This window comes from Myripristis murdjan, chromosome 19, assembly GCF_902150065.1.
Source record: "Myripristis murdjan chromosome 19, fMyrMur1.1, whole genome shotgun sequence".
In the NCBI taxonomy this organism is placed as follows: Eukaryota; Metazoa; Chordata; class Actinopteri; order Holocentriformes; family Holocentridae; genus Myripristis; species Myripristis murdjan.
In genome coordinates, this window is record NC_043998.1 from 5,634,241 (window position 1) to 5,655,951 (window position 21,711).

General features: G+C 41.0%; 3 protein-coding genes across 3 annotated transcripts in view; all 3 read left to right on the forward strand.

The window, feature by feature from the left end:
- The first annotated feature begins 1,060 nt into the window (after positions 1 to 1,060).
- Positions 1,061 to 9,654, forward strand: pdk2a (pyruvate dehydrogenase kinase 2a). Its single transcript, XM_030078225.1, has 11 exons — positions 1,061 to 1,310; positions 2,044 to 2,185; positions 2,872 to 2,943; positions 3,742 to 3,926; positions 5,074 to 5,163; positions 5,279 to 5,356; positions 5,786 to 5,862; positions 6,008 to 6,106; positions 7,492 to 7,602; positions 7,956 to 8,069; positions 8,278 to 9,654. The coding sequence occupies exons 1-11, from the start codon at positions 1,193 to 1,195 to the stop codon at positions 8,419 to 8,421; spliced, it is 1,230 nt and encodes a 409-aa protein (XP_029934085.1). The 5' UTR covers positions 1,061 to 1,192; the 3' UTR covers positions 8,422 to 9,654.
- Positions 9,655 to 13,552: 3,898 nt separating this feature from the next.
- On the forward strand, positions 13,553 to 17,183 carry LOC115378064 (uncharacterized). The gene is given in 8 exon segments (XM_074933742.1): positions 13,553 to 13,616; positions 13,983 to 14,057; positions 14,308 to 14,373; positions 14,622 to 14,789; positions 14,912 to 14,954; positions 15,137 to 15,325; positions 15,475 to 15,744; positions 16,718 to 17,183. Coding segments are annotated over 8 exon segments (1,236 nt in total). The 5' UTR covers positions 13,553 to 13,598; the 3' UTR covers positions 17,125 to 17,183.
- Positions 17,184 to 18,256: 1,073 nt separating this feature from the next.
- myo1d (myosin 1D) overlaps positions 18,257 to 21,711 on the forward strand; it is a 108,929-nt gene continuing 105,474 nt past the window's right edge. The window contains exon 1 of the mRNA XM_030077517.1: positions 18,257 to 18,781. Coding sequence (XP_029933377.1) covers positions 18,687 to 18,781 — 95 coding nt within the window. The 5' untranslated portion in view covers positions 18,257 to 18,686. The remainder of the gene's footprint in view (positions 18,782 to 21,711) is intronic.

Genomic DNA, 21,711 nt, shown 5'->3' on the forward strand with positions numbered 1-21,711 from the left:
ACAACAATAATATATAACAAGCTCAAACTTTGATATTATAAGTTGTGGAATACTTGCAAAAGGGCTGCATGTTTTTTTTTTTTTTTTATTATCTAAACATCTGTGTATTTAGCATGAGATTTTGTTGTTTCAGACTTGTGTCATAGATTTTAGAGTATGGGAGCTGGAAGGACTGAATCCAAGGTTTTGTACAAATAAACAAACAAAAGAAGAGGAGCAAAAATTATAAGTGATGATAGGAATGATCTCAGTCATTGGAACCGCCCATCTTTATTAACCAGTTGGCACAGTGCTATACAAACATTAACACTTCAGCGAGAGGAATGAGGAAACCAAATCTTAGCAGTGCACTAGGGCAAAAAGTCAGATTATCTCCACATCAGCTGTGGTTGGATTTTCTTCATAAAGAATGTTGACTGCCTTTAATCAGATGGGCTCATATCTTAACCATACCTAACCTTACCTTAATCTTAAGGTAAACTCACTTGGCCTCACCTCATCTTCATCGACTGACAATCTACATGACATAAATTCATTGTGCAGTCTACCTCAGAGTAAGTAATGGCAAACTGATGAGGCATGTGAGAGTGGGATGGATTAGGGAAATGCATCAATTAATTCTTCATAATTCAACATATGTTCATATTGGTGGTTCTTTGTCAGACGACCACAACCTCACCTTTTTTATTTTAAATTTAGATTTTTGTTTGAATTTTGTTTACAAACTCAAAGATGAGGCAGGAATCTGATTGTTTGAGACACATTAAGCTATTATTATTCTGAATCGATTTCTCGTGGGGTAATTTATGAATCTGCCTTGGCAGGGCTGTCAGCATCACCACTGGATCCTGAACTAAGAGACAGCAACTCCCTAAAGGAGACTGCTGCCTTGTCAATACATGACAACATTCCTGGCGCAGACAAACCAGTTATTAAATAGTCCCGCCCCCAAAGGTGTCTATTGGCTGCAAATGGCTGAAAACTAACAATATCGGAGGATGGTGTTGTAGTCTCGCCGTGCTATTGGCCACCCCGGGCTCATTTTCTCACTGGCCGCCTCTCCCCTCTGGTCACTGGTCAATCGACAACGTGACAGCCCGTTTGCTGCTGGGAGAAAACTGCGGCTCTGCAGACGAGTGGCATCGCAACACACTAACGACTAAACAAACCGGTTGGACCAAGGGCAGCCGCAATGAAGTTTGTAAGATTCATAATGAAAAATGCAGCCTTGGCCAGCGTGCCAAAACATATCGAGCATTTTTCCAAATTTTCGCCTTCACCGCTCTCCATGAAACAGTTTCTCGATTTTGGTGAGTAGCATTGATCTCCTCTCAGAAAAGATGTGGGTCCGGTCATATGTCACAAACGTGCAATCGGATTGTCTCGTCTAAAACCGATCAGTGTTGTGCAGCAATTAATTTACCAGTTGTTTCATGGAAATGCATCATGATTGTCCCTGTTTGGTGTATTATCGCTGCAGAATTTTCATTGTTCGCATTGCACTGTGAGAGAAGTGCTCGCCTCAGTGCCTCGTCCTCGGCACTACTTCATAGTGCAGAGTATTGCATCAGATCTGTTGCAAGCTCACCCTCAGTGCAATAGAGGCTGCAAGTGAAACAGCTGAGCCTGTACACTCACTAGCCCCGTGGATACATGGGACACTGCAAATGCTATTGAGAATAATTAGACAAGTCATTATGCATGCAGGCTGTTTCAGTGAAAGTAAACAGTAGCTGGTTACACAGTGACAGTGAACAGTGACTTTGCATGGATATCCACCATTTTGGGAAAACACCAAGCACATATAGGGTTACCTCTCAGGTTTTGAGCCATCAGAAGCCCTTCGATTTTTAAATAGCTGTGGTTTTGGCTATATAATCATCTATGCATGTGAAAAGTTAACATTTAGGCTCATAAAAAATTCACAGATCAGATGTATGGTTGAATATTTTGGAATGAAACTGTTGATATACAAGTTTAACCAGTAAACATTGCTTTACAAACAATAACAAGATCCATTTCACTTTTCTGGTGTTGTTTCAGGTTCCATCAATGCATGCGAGAAGACATCCTTTGTATTTTTGAGACAGGAGCTCCCTGTGAGACTGTCAAACATTATGAAGGAAATTAACCTCTTGCCTGACAAACTGCTGACAACCCCATCTGTGCAAATCGTACAGAGCTGGTAAGTCGAACAGTATAATTCATTAGCGCCCCCAGGACCAAACTGATTAATTTATTCACGATCACATGACGCCTCTGAGGTGACTGTGTCCCTGGAGTTCACATGTATCCCAAACTAAAACCAGAGAGAGGAGAGAGTGAAGTTGCATGTATTCTGGATGTATCTCGTCATTATACAGTAACTGCAACCCTGTTTACAGGCAGAGTTCATCCCCTGACTGGTGACGAGCGAACAGTCACAGCTGTTGACTTGTTTATTTTCAGACACTAGGTCATACAGACACTGTTTATCTCACATGGGAAACGACACACTCAGTATTCCAGCAAGCACCCTTTGACCAACTTGTACTCCCTCCAACTAGCTCTGTGTAGGAGGAGGGGTGCTGCCAGTTGTGAACTTTACCCCAGTTTCTCGTCACATGTCACGTGACCCTGTTTCCACAGAGGTCCCTTTTTTTTCTTTCTTTCTATTGTGGGGAATGGATTCTTGACAAAACAGAAATGAAATTTGAATTTGGACAACACACCCTTGAGAGGAATGCATATACTTCATGTTTCAGTTTTATTTATTTAGTCAAATATGTGGTTCATGTCGCCATTATTACAGAGTGTACTCTCATCTTTTGTGTAACAGCTTTTATATGCATGCGTGTTTGTGTGTGTATGGGTTGTGTTTGTTTGATTCAGGTACATCCAGAGTTTAATGGAGATCCTCGAGTTCCTAGACAAGAATCCTGATGACCACAAAGTCTTGGGAGAGTAAGTTTCTAGCCGTCCTGCACACTTTTTAAACCAGTTGTACATAGCTCTGCTACTTCAGCCTATTAGTCAGTGGCTGGTATTTTCAGTGCTACTTGGGAGAGATGCCAGAAATGGCTTAGCAATGGTGTAAATCATGCCAGATGAACCCATATAGTTGAAAAAGATATTCCAATATCTGGATTAGGGGTTTGCCATATAAAATCTTTCATGATAATACTGGTATAATTTTCAGTATGATGGAAAAACATTCATATTGTGATAATGACATATTCTGTTTGGTTGACATAAAGACGTCACACACAGCAACGGCAACCACTGATGAAAACGAGAGTAACATTGCTATTGGCTCCACGGTGGAGGAGTTAGTTCCAAAAGACTTGTGTAAGAAGTGCAGAAAGACTGTAACAATAAAAGAAGACAATACAGCAAACTTTTTTGTCATATTGTCAAGAATATCATTACCGCAGAAATACCTGAAAAATTGTGATATTATTTTAGGGTCGTATTGCCCACCGCTAATGGGTATGTTATTCCAACCCTACCTCACACAGGACATCAAATGTGGTTGAAAACCGTCGTTGTTGGCTCCATTGTGTTTAAACTGCCGTTACAGAAAGGGGAGGAGTGCCACTCTTGAATATTAATGGAGGTTTTTATTTCGGCTTTGGCTTTGGTGCTGATCCCAGACATGGATTGTTCTTAATTTTTTTTTGGACACATTAGTCCCATTAATCATTTGAGAGTGATATAAGCCTAATTTTGGTAGCCTGACGTCTTGCTTTCTTTCCTGTGTAGGTTTGTTGATGCCTTAGTGACCATCCGGAACAGGCATAATGATGTGGTGCCAACCATGGCCCAGGGTATCATAGAGTACAAAGAAGTTTTTCCCCAGGACCCAGTAACCAACCAGAACATCCAGTACTTTCTGGACCGCTTCTACATGAGCCGCATATCTATACGTATGCTCATCAACCAGCACAGTGAGTATCACTCAGCATTAGAGTCACCTTGACTCGGTAGTTAAGAGGAGTGATTAAGGGAACTGGTAAAATAGACAAAAGACACTGAACGTTTTTGCCCTGCTGATTTTTAATTGAGTTCATTAATGATGAAGGATGGGATATTGTTTTCACAAGTTATGAAAGTGCAGGGCATAGAATAATAACCAAACTAAATGGCTTTTCTTAATATTTTCTGTAATGGTAATCACCTAATCACTTCATGTAGGTACGCAGATGAATTTGGTGCCAATCATCTCATCTGACATTGTGTATGGTGATCAGTGAGCCAGACTTTCACAGTGTTTTCACAAGCTGGTGTAGTCATTTAATTTCAAGATAGGTTCAACAGCTTTAACTTAAGCAACCAGTTTTAAAAATGATTAAGGCTGAAAAATAGATTTGAACTGCATAAAACTTATGTTACAAAGTGATTGGAGGAAGTGTGAACTAGTAACACAAGTAAATTGACTAAACTGTAAATGGCGCCAGTTTTTTTCTATTTAACTCAGTCACACTATGAGTGTCACATTTTTCAAGCAATTAATATCTCCTTTTGTGACAAATGTCCTCACATATTGTGTGTTTTGTTGATTAATTATTGTCATTGATTTCCTTTATTGACTAGCGCATTGCAAAGACTAGAGCTGAGTAGAATAAAAGACTTGAACATGGTGTTCTTCCAAGCTCTGGGCTCATCTTGTGCCAGTTTCCTGTACGTTACTGAAAACTTGTCAGGGTATCACAGTAAGGAACAGTGATTGTGAATGCAGAGCTTTATAGTAGGACTTGAGAAACTGCTGCCGCTTGGAAGGAAATTATCATTTGAAGTTGAATAGTGACAGTCAGTTTCCTTACTGAAGCAACACTCTGTAGCTCGTACCCACCTCCCCTCACAGACTGCAAACCTGTCTCCACAAGCTAAACCTAAACCCCATCCACCAACCCACCCACACCCTCCTCCTCTTTTACTTGCACCAGAGATCTCACCCATAAATAAAATGAGGGCCCTACATTTTCATTCCCAGCACTTCTCTCTTATTACATTACTCGATGTGCTGATGATCCATTTAGTACAGATGGCACACATTTTTGTATTTTTGAGGCTGACAGTTTTTGTTCTCTTTAGCCCTTATTTTTGATGGAGCAACCAATCCAGTTCATCCCAACACCATTGGCAGCATTGACCCGCAGTGCCAAGTCACAGAGGTGGTGCAAGGTAAATATGGTTTGTCTTAGTCTACTCTGTCATGTTATAATATGTTCATGAAAGCAATTCGGGTCTTTTTGCATTGTAGTTACCACTGCTGATGCACACCTGTTTCTTTTGTCAGATGCATTCCATAGTGCCAAGATGCTGTGCGACCAGTACTATCTCAGCTCTCCTGATGTGATCCTGCAAGAGATGAACAGTAAGATAACCGTTTAACTTGGCAGGTTAAATACAAACACATTTTTTCGCTTTAATGCCAGTATGCCAAAGGGTGAAAATCCTCTTGGAAGGTTAGAGAAATTAAAGTAAAGGACAAACAGTCTTCTGTGTGTGTGTGTGTGTGTGTGTGTGTGTGTCTATGTCTATGTAAATTGTCGCCCAGCCAGATGGACCTGAGGGGCTCCTAATTACAGCACTGAAGCTGAAGTAATGGCAGAGAAGGGCTGGCTGACTGCATCAGACAATATTGACACACAGACTCACTCCTCTCCATTCGCCTAAACAATATAGCCAGCGCAGGACAGAATAATTGCCATTGATGGAAAATGTCCATGAGTGCCGACGGTAATGAATTTTAAATGAGGTAGATGGAATTGTGTAACGTTTTTTTTTTCTTCCTCCCATGTAGGCAATAAAAAGAGCCAGCCCATAAGTATTGTGTATGTGCCCTCTCATCTTTATCACATGCTGTTTGAGCTCTTCAAGGTATGACAGAACATATAATTTCTCACAATATATTGATGAATGATAATTACTATATACCCTTTTGAAATAGCTTCATTATTCATTATTATGATTATTACTATAACTGCTACATCATTATTATATTTAATCTTTTTCATCCTCATAGAATGCAATGAGGGCCACTATTGAATGTCATGAAAACAGCAACAACCTCCCTCCCATTCAAGTCATGGTATCTCTTGGAGGCGAGGACATGTCAATTAAGGTAGGTGGGAAACGAGGGCTGCATGATATGGCACACAATCTTTTTGCAATTAAATTTGGTAAAATTGCAGAGTATGGCTGTCTGGTTTGCTTGACACCTAACTGCAAGGCCATGGTTTTTAGTTTCTGGCCCCAGTCCTTTCTGGGTGGAGTTTGTATGTTTTGTCTGTGTTAACTTAGTTATGTAGACTAAATTGCCCACAGGTGTCAAAGGGAGCATGAGAGTCTGTGTTACAGTAGCGATAAGCATGCTCACATGTACTGTATATGTATGCCTATGCACATATCCTGACTGTGTAAATACAGGCTTGCTGAATGCCTGCTCTCAAATGGACATGATTCTGCTTGATGAATTTAATAATACCTGTCAAGGAAATAATAGTTTTTAATAAATGACAATGTTTGTGGTGAAAGTCACATTGTTTAAATCAGTTTGAGTTCAAGTTCCAAGTTTACAACCCAGTTAATTAATTCCCCTCATCGCTTTTTATAGTGTCGCAAGGATTTACAGGCACACAGTTTATTGTAAACAAATTGACACCCCCTTACATGAACCCCTCTCAAAAACCCAGTAGCCAGTAGGAAAAAAACAATGGAATAAAATCATCGAATCACACCTGTTAAATAAATGAATTACACTGCCTTATTGCAAATTGTACTTTTTGCCTGTCTGTGTTTTCGAAGCTAAAAATACCTCAGACATTCAGCACTGAATATTGCATTAACAAGCACTCTCAAACACAAAAAAGCTCTCCTAATGAATTGTTTGTGTCCCATCCTCACTCAAATCCTCCTTTAAACCTGTTATGTAAGGCTTTGACCCTCATTAAGAAAGTGCTTAATGGTAAACAAAGCCATTAAGCTCTGATAAGATTAACCAGATGGAGGTAGCATGCTAGACTCCCTATTTGAGAGCCTGTAAACCTAGTCTCACTGTAATTTGATCACCCAAAGTCCTTGTTCTCACTGCACTGTAAGCAATACACCTGGCTGCCAGTGACATAACAGATAAGGGAAAATTTCTTTGGTCCTCTTGTACCGATTTGCACTGATAAAAGCTGATCCGGCAAGTAAAAATCCTTACATGTGCGATTCCAAGCCATGTTTTTTGGCTTGGGAAACCTTTCTTTCTACTGTTCCTCTTGTGCCATTGCCATGACGATGCAGTGATCCACTTAGTTTCTACTCTTGAGTGGATCCCAACTGTTCACGACATGCCTGGCACCATCTGCACCTGTTTATGGCTGAGCACTATTCTAGTTCCTCGCATCATTCTCTCTCTCTCTTACACACACACACACACACACACACACACACACAAACACATCATTGTCTCTCCCAGTTTTCCCTGCATTGTCTAACCACTCTGTCTCTGTCCATGCCCAGGTGAGTGACAAAGGTGGCGGTGTCCCTTTCCGTAGGATTGAGAACCTCTTCAGCTACATGTACTCCACTGCTCCTGCTCCACAGATAGGAGATCACACCCGCACTCCACTGGTGAGGAGTTCACCTATTTTGAGACTTTTGATGCACCTAAAACATGAACATCATCGAAACAGTCCATTTTTTGACCCATGGTGGCAAGCATTAAGGCACTGTAAATTGTACTACATGCCATTTAGTTGCATTTCAGTATAACATACCGGTGTCTAGATGCTCATTTATCCTTTATTTAGCTTCTTCATGCTATGTAAAGATTAAATAAAACTTGGCTTTTTTTTCTTTATAAAGAGCCACCTACGAAAACACAAAGGAAAATTTACAAAAGATGCGGTTGCCCATTGGAAGAGCATGGCTATTGTACTTCCTGTGCAACAGAGAGGTAAATCTTTGATCTCCCCTCTGTGCAGGCTGGCTTTGGCTACGGTCTGCCCATCTCTCGTCTCTACGCCAAGTACTTCCAGGGAGACCTGCAGCTCTACTCCATGGAGGGCTACGGCACTGACGCTGTCATCTACTTGAAGGTGAGCCACACATTCTGATCACACACAAGGCTGTGATAAGCGGCCAAGTGTTTCAAAGTCATTACAGCAAATAACAAAAGAGATTAATTTCTCTTTAAGTAAACACAGAGCTCAACTGTAAAAGGTGCCATGTTGTACGGCAGAGCTGTGGAACCAATGCTAATAACACAGGGCCAATAAAATGACATCTTTGACTCTTACTCCTCAGGCGCTGTCTACAGACTCCATAGAGCGGCTGCCGGTGTACAACAAGACAGCTCTAAAGAACTACAAAATGAGCCAGGAGGCTGACGACTGGTGTGTACCCAGTAAAGAGCCTCTCGACCTTGCCAACTTTAAGATGGGCAAATGAAGATGCCCTCCTGGCCTGGTGCTTCAAGCCTACAACCCGGGGAGCCTTCACGCCTGTCTTCATATTCCTACGCCCTCATCTGCCAAAACAGATGGGTGCCTCATCTCTTGCTGCTGTGAGGCTCATCTCCAGACTAGCAGGGACAAGGTGTTTTAGATTTCATTCTGGTTTTAGCAGTAGCATCTTCATGTTGTTTTCAGTGCCTCTGCTCAATGCCTGTTACGGTACTTCATGAGAAAATAGACTAAATTGAAAGTGGGTACTAACAGAATACCTGCAACTATTACTGAGGACTTGTCACGTTGTTTGACCTCACGTATGAGAGGCAGTTCCAGTGTTGTAGATACACACCCAGTACCAGCAGAAAGGGAGTGGACATGCAGCCCACAGTTAAGTCTGTCCTGTGAGATGGCAGAGTAGGTGGGGAGACACAAGTAGGCATTTAACAGAGATGGGTGTAGTGGTGTGACTGAATAAGCCGGAATATGAGTGGACCGATGCAGAATAGAAGATGGTTAAGTTAAGTTATTTTAAGGGAATCTGTTGTTATGACAATGGCTCCTGTCTTCTTTAAGATCTAGTTACTGTCAGAAAATGTCACCCCAGCCTTAAAGTAGCAATTACAATTAAATGACCAAAAAGTCATTTAGTTGAATTACTTGAAACTATTTAAAAAATATTATTATTGATGGTGCAAACCTTGTTATTAAGGCCATGGACATTTCAGCCTTTAATATTTAATCACATTATTCACACCAACTGATAAGATACAGTGTTCTCTTACGTCATTTCCATGGACCAGGTTCAGCTTAATCCGCTTCTGTGCGTATTAATTATTGAGATAGTATTCCCAGGTTCTCTCTGATACTGTGTTGCATAGGCAGCTTGTGCCAGAATATTTCTCTGCCTCATTTAGAAGTTGTAATTCTTGTAGCAAAGTTCAGTTTAAGGTAGAGTTACTACCACAGACCCCAGAGGGCAATGCATGTCTTATTTAAGTTCTTTATCAGTCTGTGATCCCTTAAGGCAAGGCCAGTGTCAGACTGTGCCATATGAAGAAAAAAAAGCCTTGGGTCCATATGTGTTGGAGATGAACTTTTGTTTTGTATTATATGTATCTTTAATTATATTTGAAAGGTTATTTTTGTAGCTAAACGATGTGCCACTGAAATGACTGTAAATACTGTAAATAAAACCCCATCAATGAAACACTCAAATGGTTTCAGTGCAAAACGCCTGCCTTGTGTTATTCTGTTCTGCATGCAGGCTTTTTGGGAATACAGTTTGAGTAAGTAATATCAATCAGTAAATATGTAAAGATGAATTTAGTAAGACAGGCAGTTCCCTGTGCTCTAGTCCAATCTATATTGTCAGTGTGTACTGCAGCTGTTAAGGGTCAGTGGGGCAAAACTTTCTTGCAAAACACTTGCCAACACAACCATTTATTACCTCTAAACACAATATAAAAATACACATTGAGGTGGCACATTTGTCCAAGTCATGCACTTACGCCAGTGATATCCCTTACATGTGCAATTTCTTTACATAGCAGCATAGCATGCATGATCAGCCTTTCATCTGGCATAAGACTGTAGTCACTAACTACATCACTTGCTCATTAATATCACATAGCAGTACTTCCATACCATGTGATCAGCTCTGTAAAAAAAAAAAAAAAAAAAAAAAAAATATAAGGCACACCATTGGCTGAGGTGCTGTAGATGTATTTTTACTGTGTTAAGAGGTAATAAGTGGTTGTGTCTACAAGTATTTTGTAAGAGGTTTTTTTTTTTTTTTTTTTTGCCCCATCAGCTCTCCATCTGCAGCTGTGTGTGGGAGGTAAAAGTAAATGATGAAAGGGACAGAAAATGAAGAGTGGTAAGGGCTGCCTCAGTGCTAAAACATCCATTCCAAGGCTAACGAGGAGATCAAGTTCAGAAAACTCTACCCTGCAGCCATTCCAGCACAGGACCCTCAGGCATTTCAAATCTTACTATGCACATAAACCTGTCAGTGGACATCTCTGTTCATCTGGGTTTCCCTGGCCCCAAGGCAAAAAGACTACATACCACCTTCATGTTGGCAAATGACAGCAGTTTAGATTTACAAAATGATTGCCCTCAATGATAGAGCTTGCCTCCTTTGGCCCGACTCCAAGTGGGGCAGAGGTCACTAAGGGGAAAACAGACAAGTGACTGTCATGATGTTGTTTGGCTTCAGGAGGAGAATGAGACTTTGGCGAAAAAGGAAGCGCCTAAAGGGAGTTCTAATAATAGATGGTCTCTGTTGGCTCTTTTGTGTCACATACTTGCCCTGTGTGAAATTCATTCCTGCTGAGGAAGGCAGGCGAGGTGATCTGTTTCCCTCTCATGTGTCTGTTACACTGGTAATGTGTTAGTGCTCCTCCACCAGGCTGTATTTCTACATGTAAATACATAAAAAACTGTTATTCTGAAGCATCAGCATAGTTTTTATTAAAACCTACTGGTCATCTCTCATAGCATACAAGCTTTGCATTTCAGTAAGTAGCCTGTTGGTTGTGCAATGTGAACTGAGGGTGCATGATGGAAAGCAAAAATAGCCTTATAGAGCATTTGTGGTAGAATTGGGTTCAAGCCTCCATGACAGCAATTATCCGTCCTGCTGAAGTGTCCTTGAGCACAATATAGCCTATATATAGTGACAGAAAAGTGTACCTAGAGATAGTTTTATGGTTCACTCCCCAATCTTTTGAACCCCACTGGCCAGAGCCTTCCTATGTCTCTCCGGCTGCCTCATTCTCCTACTCATACTCCTACAAACGAAAACTAGAAATAGCCCACCAAATTAACTCAATAGTTTTCTGATCTAGTTTATATTTTTCCCATCTTTTCCTCAACACATATGGACTTTATTTTTGCATGGCAGATATCTTTTCTTGGGATGCCCTTCTCTTTTCTCTGGTGATTCAAAGATCCTCAGGGTGGCATACATCAACTGAGGCTCATTTTACAGTCAGTCTCATGTTCATAATGCTCATTGGCAAACAGCAGCAAATCCATTTAAGGCTAGCCAGCCAGAGTGTTTACCCCCAGAGGGTGATGTGGGCCAGAGCCCATATAATGAAAGGTGGGAGGAATCCCATAATGCCCTCCTTCTTAGCTCATATCAACAACAGGTTGATAAACTATCCATAGCAGTGAGAACAACTGCTACAGTACAGTGACATACACATCATGTCCAATGGTCTATGTGAGAATGTAGTGGCATTCAAGCAGGCACCATGTGTGTGTAATTTATTTATATATTTTTCTAAAAACTGTACTTCAATTTATAGGTGAAGATTTAGAGTGGAAAAGAGCAAGAAAAGTTTGAATCCAGTCATTGAATCAAATATGCAAGTACATGTGTGTTTATCCATTAGATCGCTTTTGCATCAGCATAAACAGGCTCAACAGAGTCAAATCCCGTCGTAAACTAGCCATTGATACTGAGCGTCACATGACAACTGCCAACGGCCAAGCCTGTGTGTGATAGTGGCCTGTCAACACAGTAGCTGCCAGCAGAGCTCATGGTGCTATGCCAAATATTTTTCATGAAGAGATGGCTGTGATTTCAGCAAAGCAGTGACAGTGCTCAGGCTCTGGCAGCTCAGTGTTGTGCAGTGTTATGTTTTTTGTTTTTTTTCTTCTTCTTCTTTTTTTGTGACTGCCATCATGTGCTCCCGAGTTCAAGAACATGCTGTGTGCTGTCGCAGTTTTTTTTTTCTACTTTATTTCCTGTCAATCATCCTCTCATGAAGACTGCAGCAGCACTGGAGGTCCATCCTGCTTTCCTTTAAAGTAAAAGAGCAATAGGAAAGTTGGGGCTGCTGGCAAAGGCTGTGGTCAGGTTCAATTGTTACCGGTGCCCCCTAGTGGTGCATTTGGTAGAAACACCCACTTCAAATGGGCGCATTGGTTTGTATAGACATGAAGTGGAGTGATAGATAAAACTTGACATTGTAAATAGACATCACTCAGACTTTCAAAATTGTAATATGTTTTGGTTTACAGTAGTAAAAAATGCATTTGATGTTTGCTTTTGACATTACATGTGGTGATATTAATTTGATTTCAGATGTCCCAGCTCACTAAAGCAAAAAGTCTTAAGTGCTGAGGATCAAATGTGAAATTGAGAGTGTTAGATTCTCACTGAATAGTGAGGTTTACTGTGAATATTTTATTCTTTATTTAACCACCTCAGGTGCAGTTGCGGCGGCACGGTGGTGCAGTGGTTAGTGGCGACCTGTCCAGGGTGTTTCACTGCCTTCGCCCTATGAGCGCTGGGATAGGCTCCAGCACCCCCCCGTGACCCTAGTGAGGATAAGCGGTTTAGAAGATGAATGAAAAAAGGTGCAGTTGCAGTGGACTTTCCAGTGCAGCCACTATTTTGCACTCCTGGCCAACATGCAATTGTGCAGGAGCGGTTTGGGAGTTGTGTGCAGTATGCAAAGCTAAGTCAGTGGTAATGTCCCAGATTCTAATTTCACTCCCACCTTCAAGGCTATATCAGTCGTATTTCTATGTGCATCTGTACCACAACTACAGAAGTGATTCTAAATGACTAGAAAGATGTAGATTTTTTTCATCTGCTGAATCTGTCTTAATTATAGATTCACCAAACCTGATTTACTCAGCACGGGTTAATTAACAGTGTCATTTTGTTAGGTGATTAATTTTAGCGCTCACTTGTTTGTGCATTCTCATGCTGTTATCCTTATTTAGAATACAGCAGTTTTTACCCTCGTCTCTGCTGACTACACTGACTCAGAAACTGCCAACTCTGTCTTTATTTCATGTCTACGTCTGCATCTAGTCTGTGAAAAGTAACACCTTAACTGAGTGGGAAAGATGTTGTTAAACTGAAATCCATAACTTCCCCTTAGGTTCTGCATTACTGTGACACCTACTGATGAGTATAAAAGGTTATCCTCTACTGGCGAGTGAGCTTGTCATCATGCTTACATGAAGAGGTAAGGAAAACTTTGCAATATGCGAAATATATACTTACTCTTTCATATATGCACTTGAAAGGTCTCCATTAATTGAAAAGGTTGGTGATGACACAGTAAATGTGTTTTAAGATGCTTTCTGCATTATTCTGTTTCAGCATTTGCATGGCCTCTCAATGTTGAACTACTCTAAAATAGCGAGCTGATGATGACACAGTTCAAGGTACAATTACATATTTTTTCTCCATAACACAGCTGGGTATTGTATATTACCTGCAAAAATATTCTGACTCAGATTTTGCCTTTCCTTCACTGTAACTGTGATCTAGCACTGTTCTCCATGTGTGTAAAATATTTCTTGAGCCTGAGAGACAGTGACAATATAAAATGTGTAATATGTCACTCTTACTGACAGAACTCAAATTTTGTGCTCTGCAATAATAATACTAGAATTCCAAGACATTTGGAAATATATAAAGAATATAAAAATATAGATATCTGCATAAATACATATAATTAATGTCAGAGGTAACAGAGAAGCCATATCAATGTCATTTTTACATAACTGTTGTGCAACTGTTGCCCCCAGATGGTTTTCTTAGCTGTAGCTGTGTTTGTGATGCTGACATCTTGTGCAGCTGGCTGTTCAGGGAACACAAATTCTGTGAGTATCTGCGTTTGCTTATTGATGCTGAAAAGCTGGAAGGCAGATGGAATGTTAAATTCATACATAATGCATCAAAACTATTCTTGTTTTCCCAGATGTTGTTTAATGCGAAAAGACAGTACGGCGCTGAACTTTGGCCACGTTAACCCTAGAAAGAGAATAAAACATTACAATTGTATTAGCCGTAATTATTAAGGTCATATAACAAAATCAAGTTTTGTCAGACATTTTGCTCATTCTTTTCTAGACTGAGCTCCAAATTTGGAAGATGGAAAATCAACCGCTGGCTGCGCAACTTGCTGCTGTATACAAGGTGATAGGATATGCAATGTAATTTATGTGAATTTCAATAGTTTATTGGATTATGCAAAATGCATCCTAGTGTCTATTGTACATTTTGCACTGCCCTAGAGAATTTATTAAGGTTTTGCAAAAAGTATTTTATGGATCTGTGATTTTTTCTGTAAGTTAAACATTGTATTACAAACTTCAACCCAGTAGCTCCTCTGTTTGTTTTAGTTATGAACTGTAATATCAGAGTCAGATATTAGATCCCTCAAGTGTCATAAATGCACAAGAACCTGCTTGCTTTGTTGCTTTTTTGGGGGGGACTACCATATATCAGTCTGTAATTAAAAAAAATACTCAGCATGCTCTAATTTGCAGGAAATGGAGAATTTAAGGTGTGAACACACGACAGTTCAACAGCAGCAGTATTCTCTGAATCAGGTAACCTCTACTAAGATTCACTGCATTTTAATTACTCTGACTCTTAATAACTGCAGACTGTTCTCTCCATACATCACCTGCTGAATATTCAACATGGTCTTTTCACATCTCTGCCTGCACAGATGCTTAAAGAACACCATAAGAAAAGAAGTATGAAGGAAGTAGGTTGGTACATAAAATATGATCAACTTTCTTTGTATCAAATAGAATGATTTACATGAGTTCCTCTCTTGCTTACTCTCCATGCTCCATGTGGCACACTCGGCTGTGCCCTATAGACCTAATTTAAACACACAGTCAAACATGAATAAAATCTGAACTCCGATGGAAATTAATTTGCCTTGCAGGAACAACTATTCTTGGCTACTATGCAGATCATGAGGAGGAGGAGGATGACTCGTGGTCCTCTGAGGAAGATGAAGATTCTGAGCCACTTGTTGACCCCTGCTACCACTACACAGTCCTGGACCAGGCATGGCGTGCCACCAACACCACCACCAAGGTTAAGATGTGTGATCGCAACGCCAGATGGAAAGGTAACCTAACAATAACAGGGATACATTAAGAAAAATTAAACCAAAGAAAACCTAAGAAAAAGTCATATGTAGATGTAGTTATTCTAATAATAATGATGACAAAGGATGATGATTGTGGTCTTATTATTGCTATGTTATTTTTACTGAAGGTTGGTATCGCCTCTTCTACAACGGCAAGAGTCTGCAGATGCCTGAGAGATGTGTACCCGCGAACAAATGTGGCACCCATGCCCCGCTGTGGCTGGCAGGGCCCCACCCTAAGAGGAGGCAGGGCATCGTCACCCGCCGAGTGTGTGGCCACTGGAAGAAGAACTGCTGTGCCTTCCGCTCCACCCCCATCAAGGTCAAGAAGTGTCGCGGCAACTACTTTGTCTACAAGTTCACCAAGCCCACATCCTGTTACTTGGCTTACTGTGCAGGTATTAAAAATAAGCGTAGAGGGGTTCAGTTTTGCTACTTTAAAATCGTCTGCCAGTATCTCAAAAACTTAGCTGCTGCTATCAACAACTTTAGGCCTGAAAGTGGTTCATTACTTTACTGGTAGCTCATACTGTGCTTTATTTTTATACCTGCAGCCAGTGATTACGCAAGATGTTATACGGACAGGTGCTCAAGAAAAACATTTAAAAAATAAAATTACCCTCCTTCATTTAAAAGTGATTTGATTATACTAACTTTAGGGGAGAGACACATTTGGAAATGCTCCAGGTTGTACAAGTAGGTGACTTCTTTTTTTCATGGACACACTACCTTGATACTGGTGAAAATGATGCTAATCAGAGTTTTATTCACAAATACAAAGATGTATATTTTCACTGATGGCACTTACAGGACAGGAGTTTGGGCCTTGTCTGGACCGTGCTGCTCCATAAACATTCATGATCCTGTGGTCTGCACGCTTCATGTATTTCTTGTCCTTACATGTGATTTGTAGGTGCAACATCATGTGATATCCTTTGTCTGTTCCCAGATATCAACACCCTCATATGTGGGAGGTGCCGAAGAAATCAGTACTGTGTGAGCAGAGACAGGATTAATTGGAGGTGTAAGAAAAGGAGAAGTATGTCCCAGTCATCATGTTAATGGCTGTGATCAGTGTGCCTTCATTTTCCTCTAAAACCCGGTCCATATGGGTTTTGGGCCTGTTGTCATAAGATCAACACAAATTTAAAGAGCTTCATCAAATTTCTGATTTGGATCTTTAAAAAAAATCATCATAAATAAGCAAAGATATTCTTAATTCCACCATTCTTTTGGTGAAATTTGCTCCCTTCTTTCCAGTGATATTTCTGCTTCATATGAAATACACTGAACCACTGTAGAAATAGTGATGAATATGACAGCCATTACTACTATTAATACTAATGCTACTAACATCCCACCTCCTTTCAGCTTCTTCCAGAAAAATCCACTTCTTTGCCTCCTTCCCTGGCCGCCTCTCAGGCAAGGTGAACCGGATCAAGTACAGCAAAGTGTTGGTGAACTTGGGCCGAGCCTATAACAGCAGAACCGGGGTGTTCAGAGCTCCAGTCAAAGGGATCTACCAGTTCTTCTTCTCCACCCAAACAGGTCGGAACGGTGTCAAGACAGATCTGTGGCTGGTGGTCAATGGTTACTGGGTCTCTGTCTCTCACACGCACGTCTCCAGCCCCTCCACTGTCGGCGGCTTGACGACTTACATGACCTTCCTGCGTAGAGGGGCTTTAGTATATGTCACCCACAACTGTGGTAGCTCCTGGGCTAACGCCGCTTCCATGACCATCACATTTGGGGGCTCCCTGCTTGCACAGGTGAAATAACAGCGCTAAGAATGTAAAACAAAATAAAGATATCTGTTTTGAATTGTTTTCAATCTAGATGTGGCCTTGCATGAAATGTTTAACTGTGCATTTCAGATATTCTCTTAATGATGTTTCTAGATGGACGTTCTCTATTAGTTTTGCACTAAAACATGCTTTCATTCAAATTGTTTCCAATACTTTTTTTTTTTTTTTTGCTTCTAATGTTGATGCTTCAGGAATTGATGCTTATTCTACATTTGGTCTCATTGCATGTTCTGCCAGCTAACTATCTAAAATAGAAGTGTAAATATTATATTAAAAAAACCCAAAAACACAACAATAAGGATGTTTGTCAAGTTTGTCTCCATTATGACTGAAATGTTCTGGATCTGAGTGAATTAATGCATTAAGTTAGTTAGGTAAGTTACTTTAGGGTGTTGATATTAAATTTATTAGTTTACATTACAAGGGTGTGAGTGGAATATAAGTGGAATAGGAGCAGAAGCATTTACTTTTACCTTACACAAGGTGGCAGACTTGCATCGATACAAACACGGTGAAGTCATGTCTGATAGCAGTCTGTTCCTGGGATCCAGTAACAACTCCTGCAGTAGCATATGGGAGACTCAGCCAGCTCCATCCTCGCCTGATGAGAAACACTGATGTGTGACAGACCTGTAGAGTCTATATTCAAACTCCATGATGGTTCAAAAACCAGGGAGTTGATTTGAGAAAGCCACGCTTTCTCCTTAATGTTCCCCATTGTGTTTGTATCTCCTAAATATAGCTCTGTTCTTCATTGAAATGCCATGGTGCAAATTCTGATGAGCTCTAATTTTCCCTTATATGGTAATAAAGGGCATCATAAAAGTGAAGGCCAAAAGTTATGGTTTTTCCCGGACTGTTTTACAACTTAGAGGTGACCCGTCATCACTGAAATATGTATAAGGAACAGCAGAACAGTGGTCTTCAGAAATTTTTGTAATAGTTTTTAAGTTACACACAGGGCCAGTTCTGACCAACACCTCAACCGGGCGGAGGGGCGGGGCTTAGAAGAGGCGGCTAGAAGCTGATTGGTCGGCGGACAGCCGGGACGAGACGAGAAACTCAAGGAAAAAGGATCTGTGTAAGGAGGGCTGGCTCCCGCTGTAATGGGACAAGGATACATTTCGGTGAGAGGCAGCGGCAACTTTCCATGAATATGAGGATATTTTTGGAATATTTTCTACAGCTAACACCGAGGTCGGAACTTTGAAAAATAGCGACTGTCAGAACGAGAAAACACACAAAATTTGCTTCTAGCTCACGTATATTTCTTTTTTTTTTCTTTGACCGTTTCACGACTTAAATGTGAAATGAGACAATATACAAAGTGACCTCCACTGCTGCCACATGACTTAAAAACAATGCGAATCGACCAGACATCTCTCAGTTGAGAAGGTGCACAGTGCGGGCTCGCCATTGCTCACCTTTGCTGTCGTGGGCACTTGAAAGCAGTGAACAAGTTGCTGGAGAAGATATTTTCCTGGAGCACGGATAAGAAGGGGGTAAAAAAAACAAACAAATAAAACACAGAAAGTATGGCAGAACACGAGAGTCTGGAGTTTGGAAAGGCTGACTTTGTGCTTTTGGACAACGTGTCTTTGGAGGAATTCATGGCTAACCTGAAACACAGGTAAGCAGAGGTTACGGTCGTTCACCTTCTCGGGTTCAACCAGATGCTCAAGCTAGTAGCCTTTCTCACGTAGGCGAATGTGTATTGGGGATGTTATCTCAAACCTAAGTGTCAATTTGGCTACTCTTTTTTACACAATGTGGTCTTAATTTAATTATCAAACTTTCATTTTCTTTCTATCATACAACTACTGCACCACAACAGGTGCTACGCCCACTGAGACTGGAAATTGGTAGTCAGTGCCATCAGTGAAGGTGTGCCACAATTGTTTTTACTGCTGTATTATTGTATTCATTGTTGTCACCATAAATAGAATGCAAAAAATGTGCCAAACAACTCAACATACATGTGCTGCTAGCCCACTTCCACATGTGAAGTCTCTGTTTTGTTTGAATAACATCCATTACATACTCGCAAAGTTATGCAGTAATAACAATAATCCATTCATGTGTTGTTGTTTTTTTTTTTTTCTCCCTGGAGTGAGCCATTGATTGGGGACATTCCTTTTGATGTTGTTTCTTCCTTCAGTGTGGAAGATAGTGTGTTTGAATCCGACTCCACCCAAGGAATCACAGTGCTCTCACTGATTGCACTGTTTGAACCAGCACCAGTCCCTGAACAGGCTTGTTTGCATCAGCTGTGTTTTGAGTGGCCCGGTGTCAACCATGCCATGCCTGTGAATGAAGGCAACAGTAGGGGTGAATTTCCCATGGGCTCGGGCTAGGAGTCAGCTTCTCCATCTCCTTTCCTCACCTCAGTCTGCAGTGGGGAAAGTGCAAACTGACGCCAGAGCGGTGGGAGTGTAGGAGGCCTTTTAGTGCTCAGCCGCACGTGCATACACTTTTGCATGTGGTTTTGGACAAGTTCACTGCATGTCAGAGGCTTAATATCAATGCAAAATTCCCACAGAAGACTGTGCACCCATTCTTCCACCTGAAAGGCTTGTGTCTGTACTGCTGAAACGGATTGAAAATTTCTCATGTTTACCTTGGATGTCTTGGTTCATTTTGTTTGCACCTGGGTTTATCTGACATGTCATGGGCATTGAATGAAGAAGTTGCCTTTGCAGTGTTGGGGAAAATGGTTTCCACTGATATAGCCTACCAGTTTGCATTAAAACTATTCAGTTATTTGTTGTACACCCCTAGCACTGCAGCCTTGGTGGTTAAATTATTTACCAAGATTTACAGCCTTATCCGTCTAATTTAGACGTTAATGTTTACTTTCACAGCAGTAGCTTGTAAATATTTGGATGATCTTCAGGAAAAGGATTTGATGGCCAAGTCTCTTGCAGATCTGGTTTCTGGTTTGCCAAACATGGCAAAGAGAGCTACCTAAAGCATACTTGTTATAACACAGAAAGCTCTCCAAATCAAAGCATTTGTGATCCCTGTTGTATTTTTTTGCCCACACAGATTGGCCAGCTGGGCTCTAAATAAAGAAGTTTTTTCACCATCATGTAACAAACAAATGTAGTGTGCCCTGGCATCGTCAAGAGCCACTTAGCCTTGCTGTGTAAGAGTAGCTGTTGTTACCAAAATGTCTTTTAGAAGTGTTTTGCTCATGCCACTACAGTGATTGTTTCAGCATGAGCAAACATTCATATACTCCTGTATTGTGCTTCAGGCATGTCTGTCTAATGTGTTGAGTAATATTTGAAGTTTAAGTTAAGTTATGCTTACAAATATAAAACATTGTTTGACCTGCATGGCCTGCACCTACATATATGAACATCTTGATAAGGCCCATAATTAATGCTGCAGAATTAATCTAAATTGTATTGAAATCATAATATGGATAAGTGCATTATCCAAATCGCAGCAGCTGCAATGTTTTTGATAAAGGTTAAGTTTGATAGTATACAATTATAAATGAGGTATTGTGGTGCTACAGAACATATTTGCCAGACGTCCAAAAATATGATGGTTTTGTACAGACCATAGCAAAATGGCATCCTCCTCATTCTTGTGTTTTTTTTTTCTAGTTAAAATGAAAATTATGATGCAAAAATGATTGCTCCTACTAAAATTGCAAATAGTATGGAAGTACAGAAAGTAACACTTTCCCTTTCCTAAACTAAAGCTGAATTGCCCTTGAGCAAAGTGCTTAACCCCCAGCTGTTACACAGGAGCTGCCTAGTGATCAGTAGTAGATGACTCAGGCTTAGTGGTCAACTTTGACACGTAACTGTGAGTGTAAAGCAAGATGGTGCTGAAAAAAAGCAAGTGCTCAGCTGATCCTCCCTGGCTAAATAAAGGTTCAAACTGGTTACTGACATGACAGCATTAATGTAAGTGTTTTCACAGTTGTAGCTCTTAACTTTGATAAGCTGTGGTATGCACAGTAGCCCTGGCAGCAAAGGAGGAGGACCTGAGTGCACCAGGCCTCCTTTTCCGAGCTCTCCCCCTTTTTTCAGTCTATTTGTTTTCCCTCCAGCTGGACATCTCAGTCCGGAGATGGCGTGTGCAGATTGTTATTTGCAGAGGGTGTGACCAGCCAGGAGCACTTCCTCTTTACTCCTTTTCCCTCAGTGTGTGTGTGCGTGCACGCAGTTGTGTGCATGCACACACAGGAGTGGCAGCAGAACCACTCGAGGAAGGGATACACTGGATATGAGGTGTCTAATGGCCTGCTTTTGTCCTGGTGTAGTTACCCAGAAGTAGTGGGATTGGTACACATCTCCACATCTCTCCTGGGTGCATTTACATTGTGCGTGGGAGCGGAGGCTCTGAAGTGCTCGTCATGTTGCACTGGTAATCAAGACCCGCTGTAACTTCATGTGAAGAGTAATTTGGAGAAGATTGTTCGTTTCCCCTCGATTTGTCCAGACATGCTTGTCCAAGCTGACTACTTTGTTTGACTTGAGGTTGAACAGTCTGGGCTGCTGGAGAGTGCTGGTCCACAGAGTCTCCCTAAATAGAACACAGCAG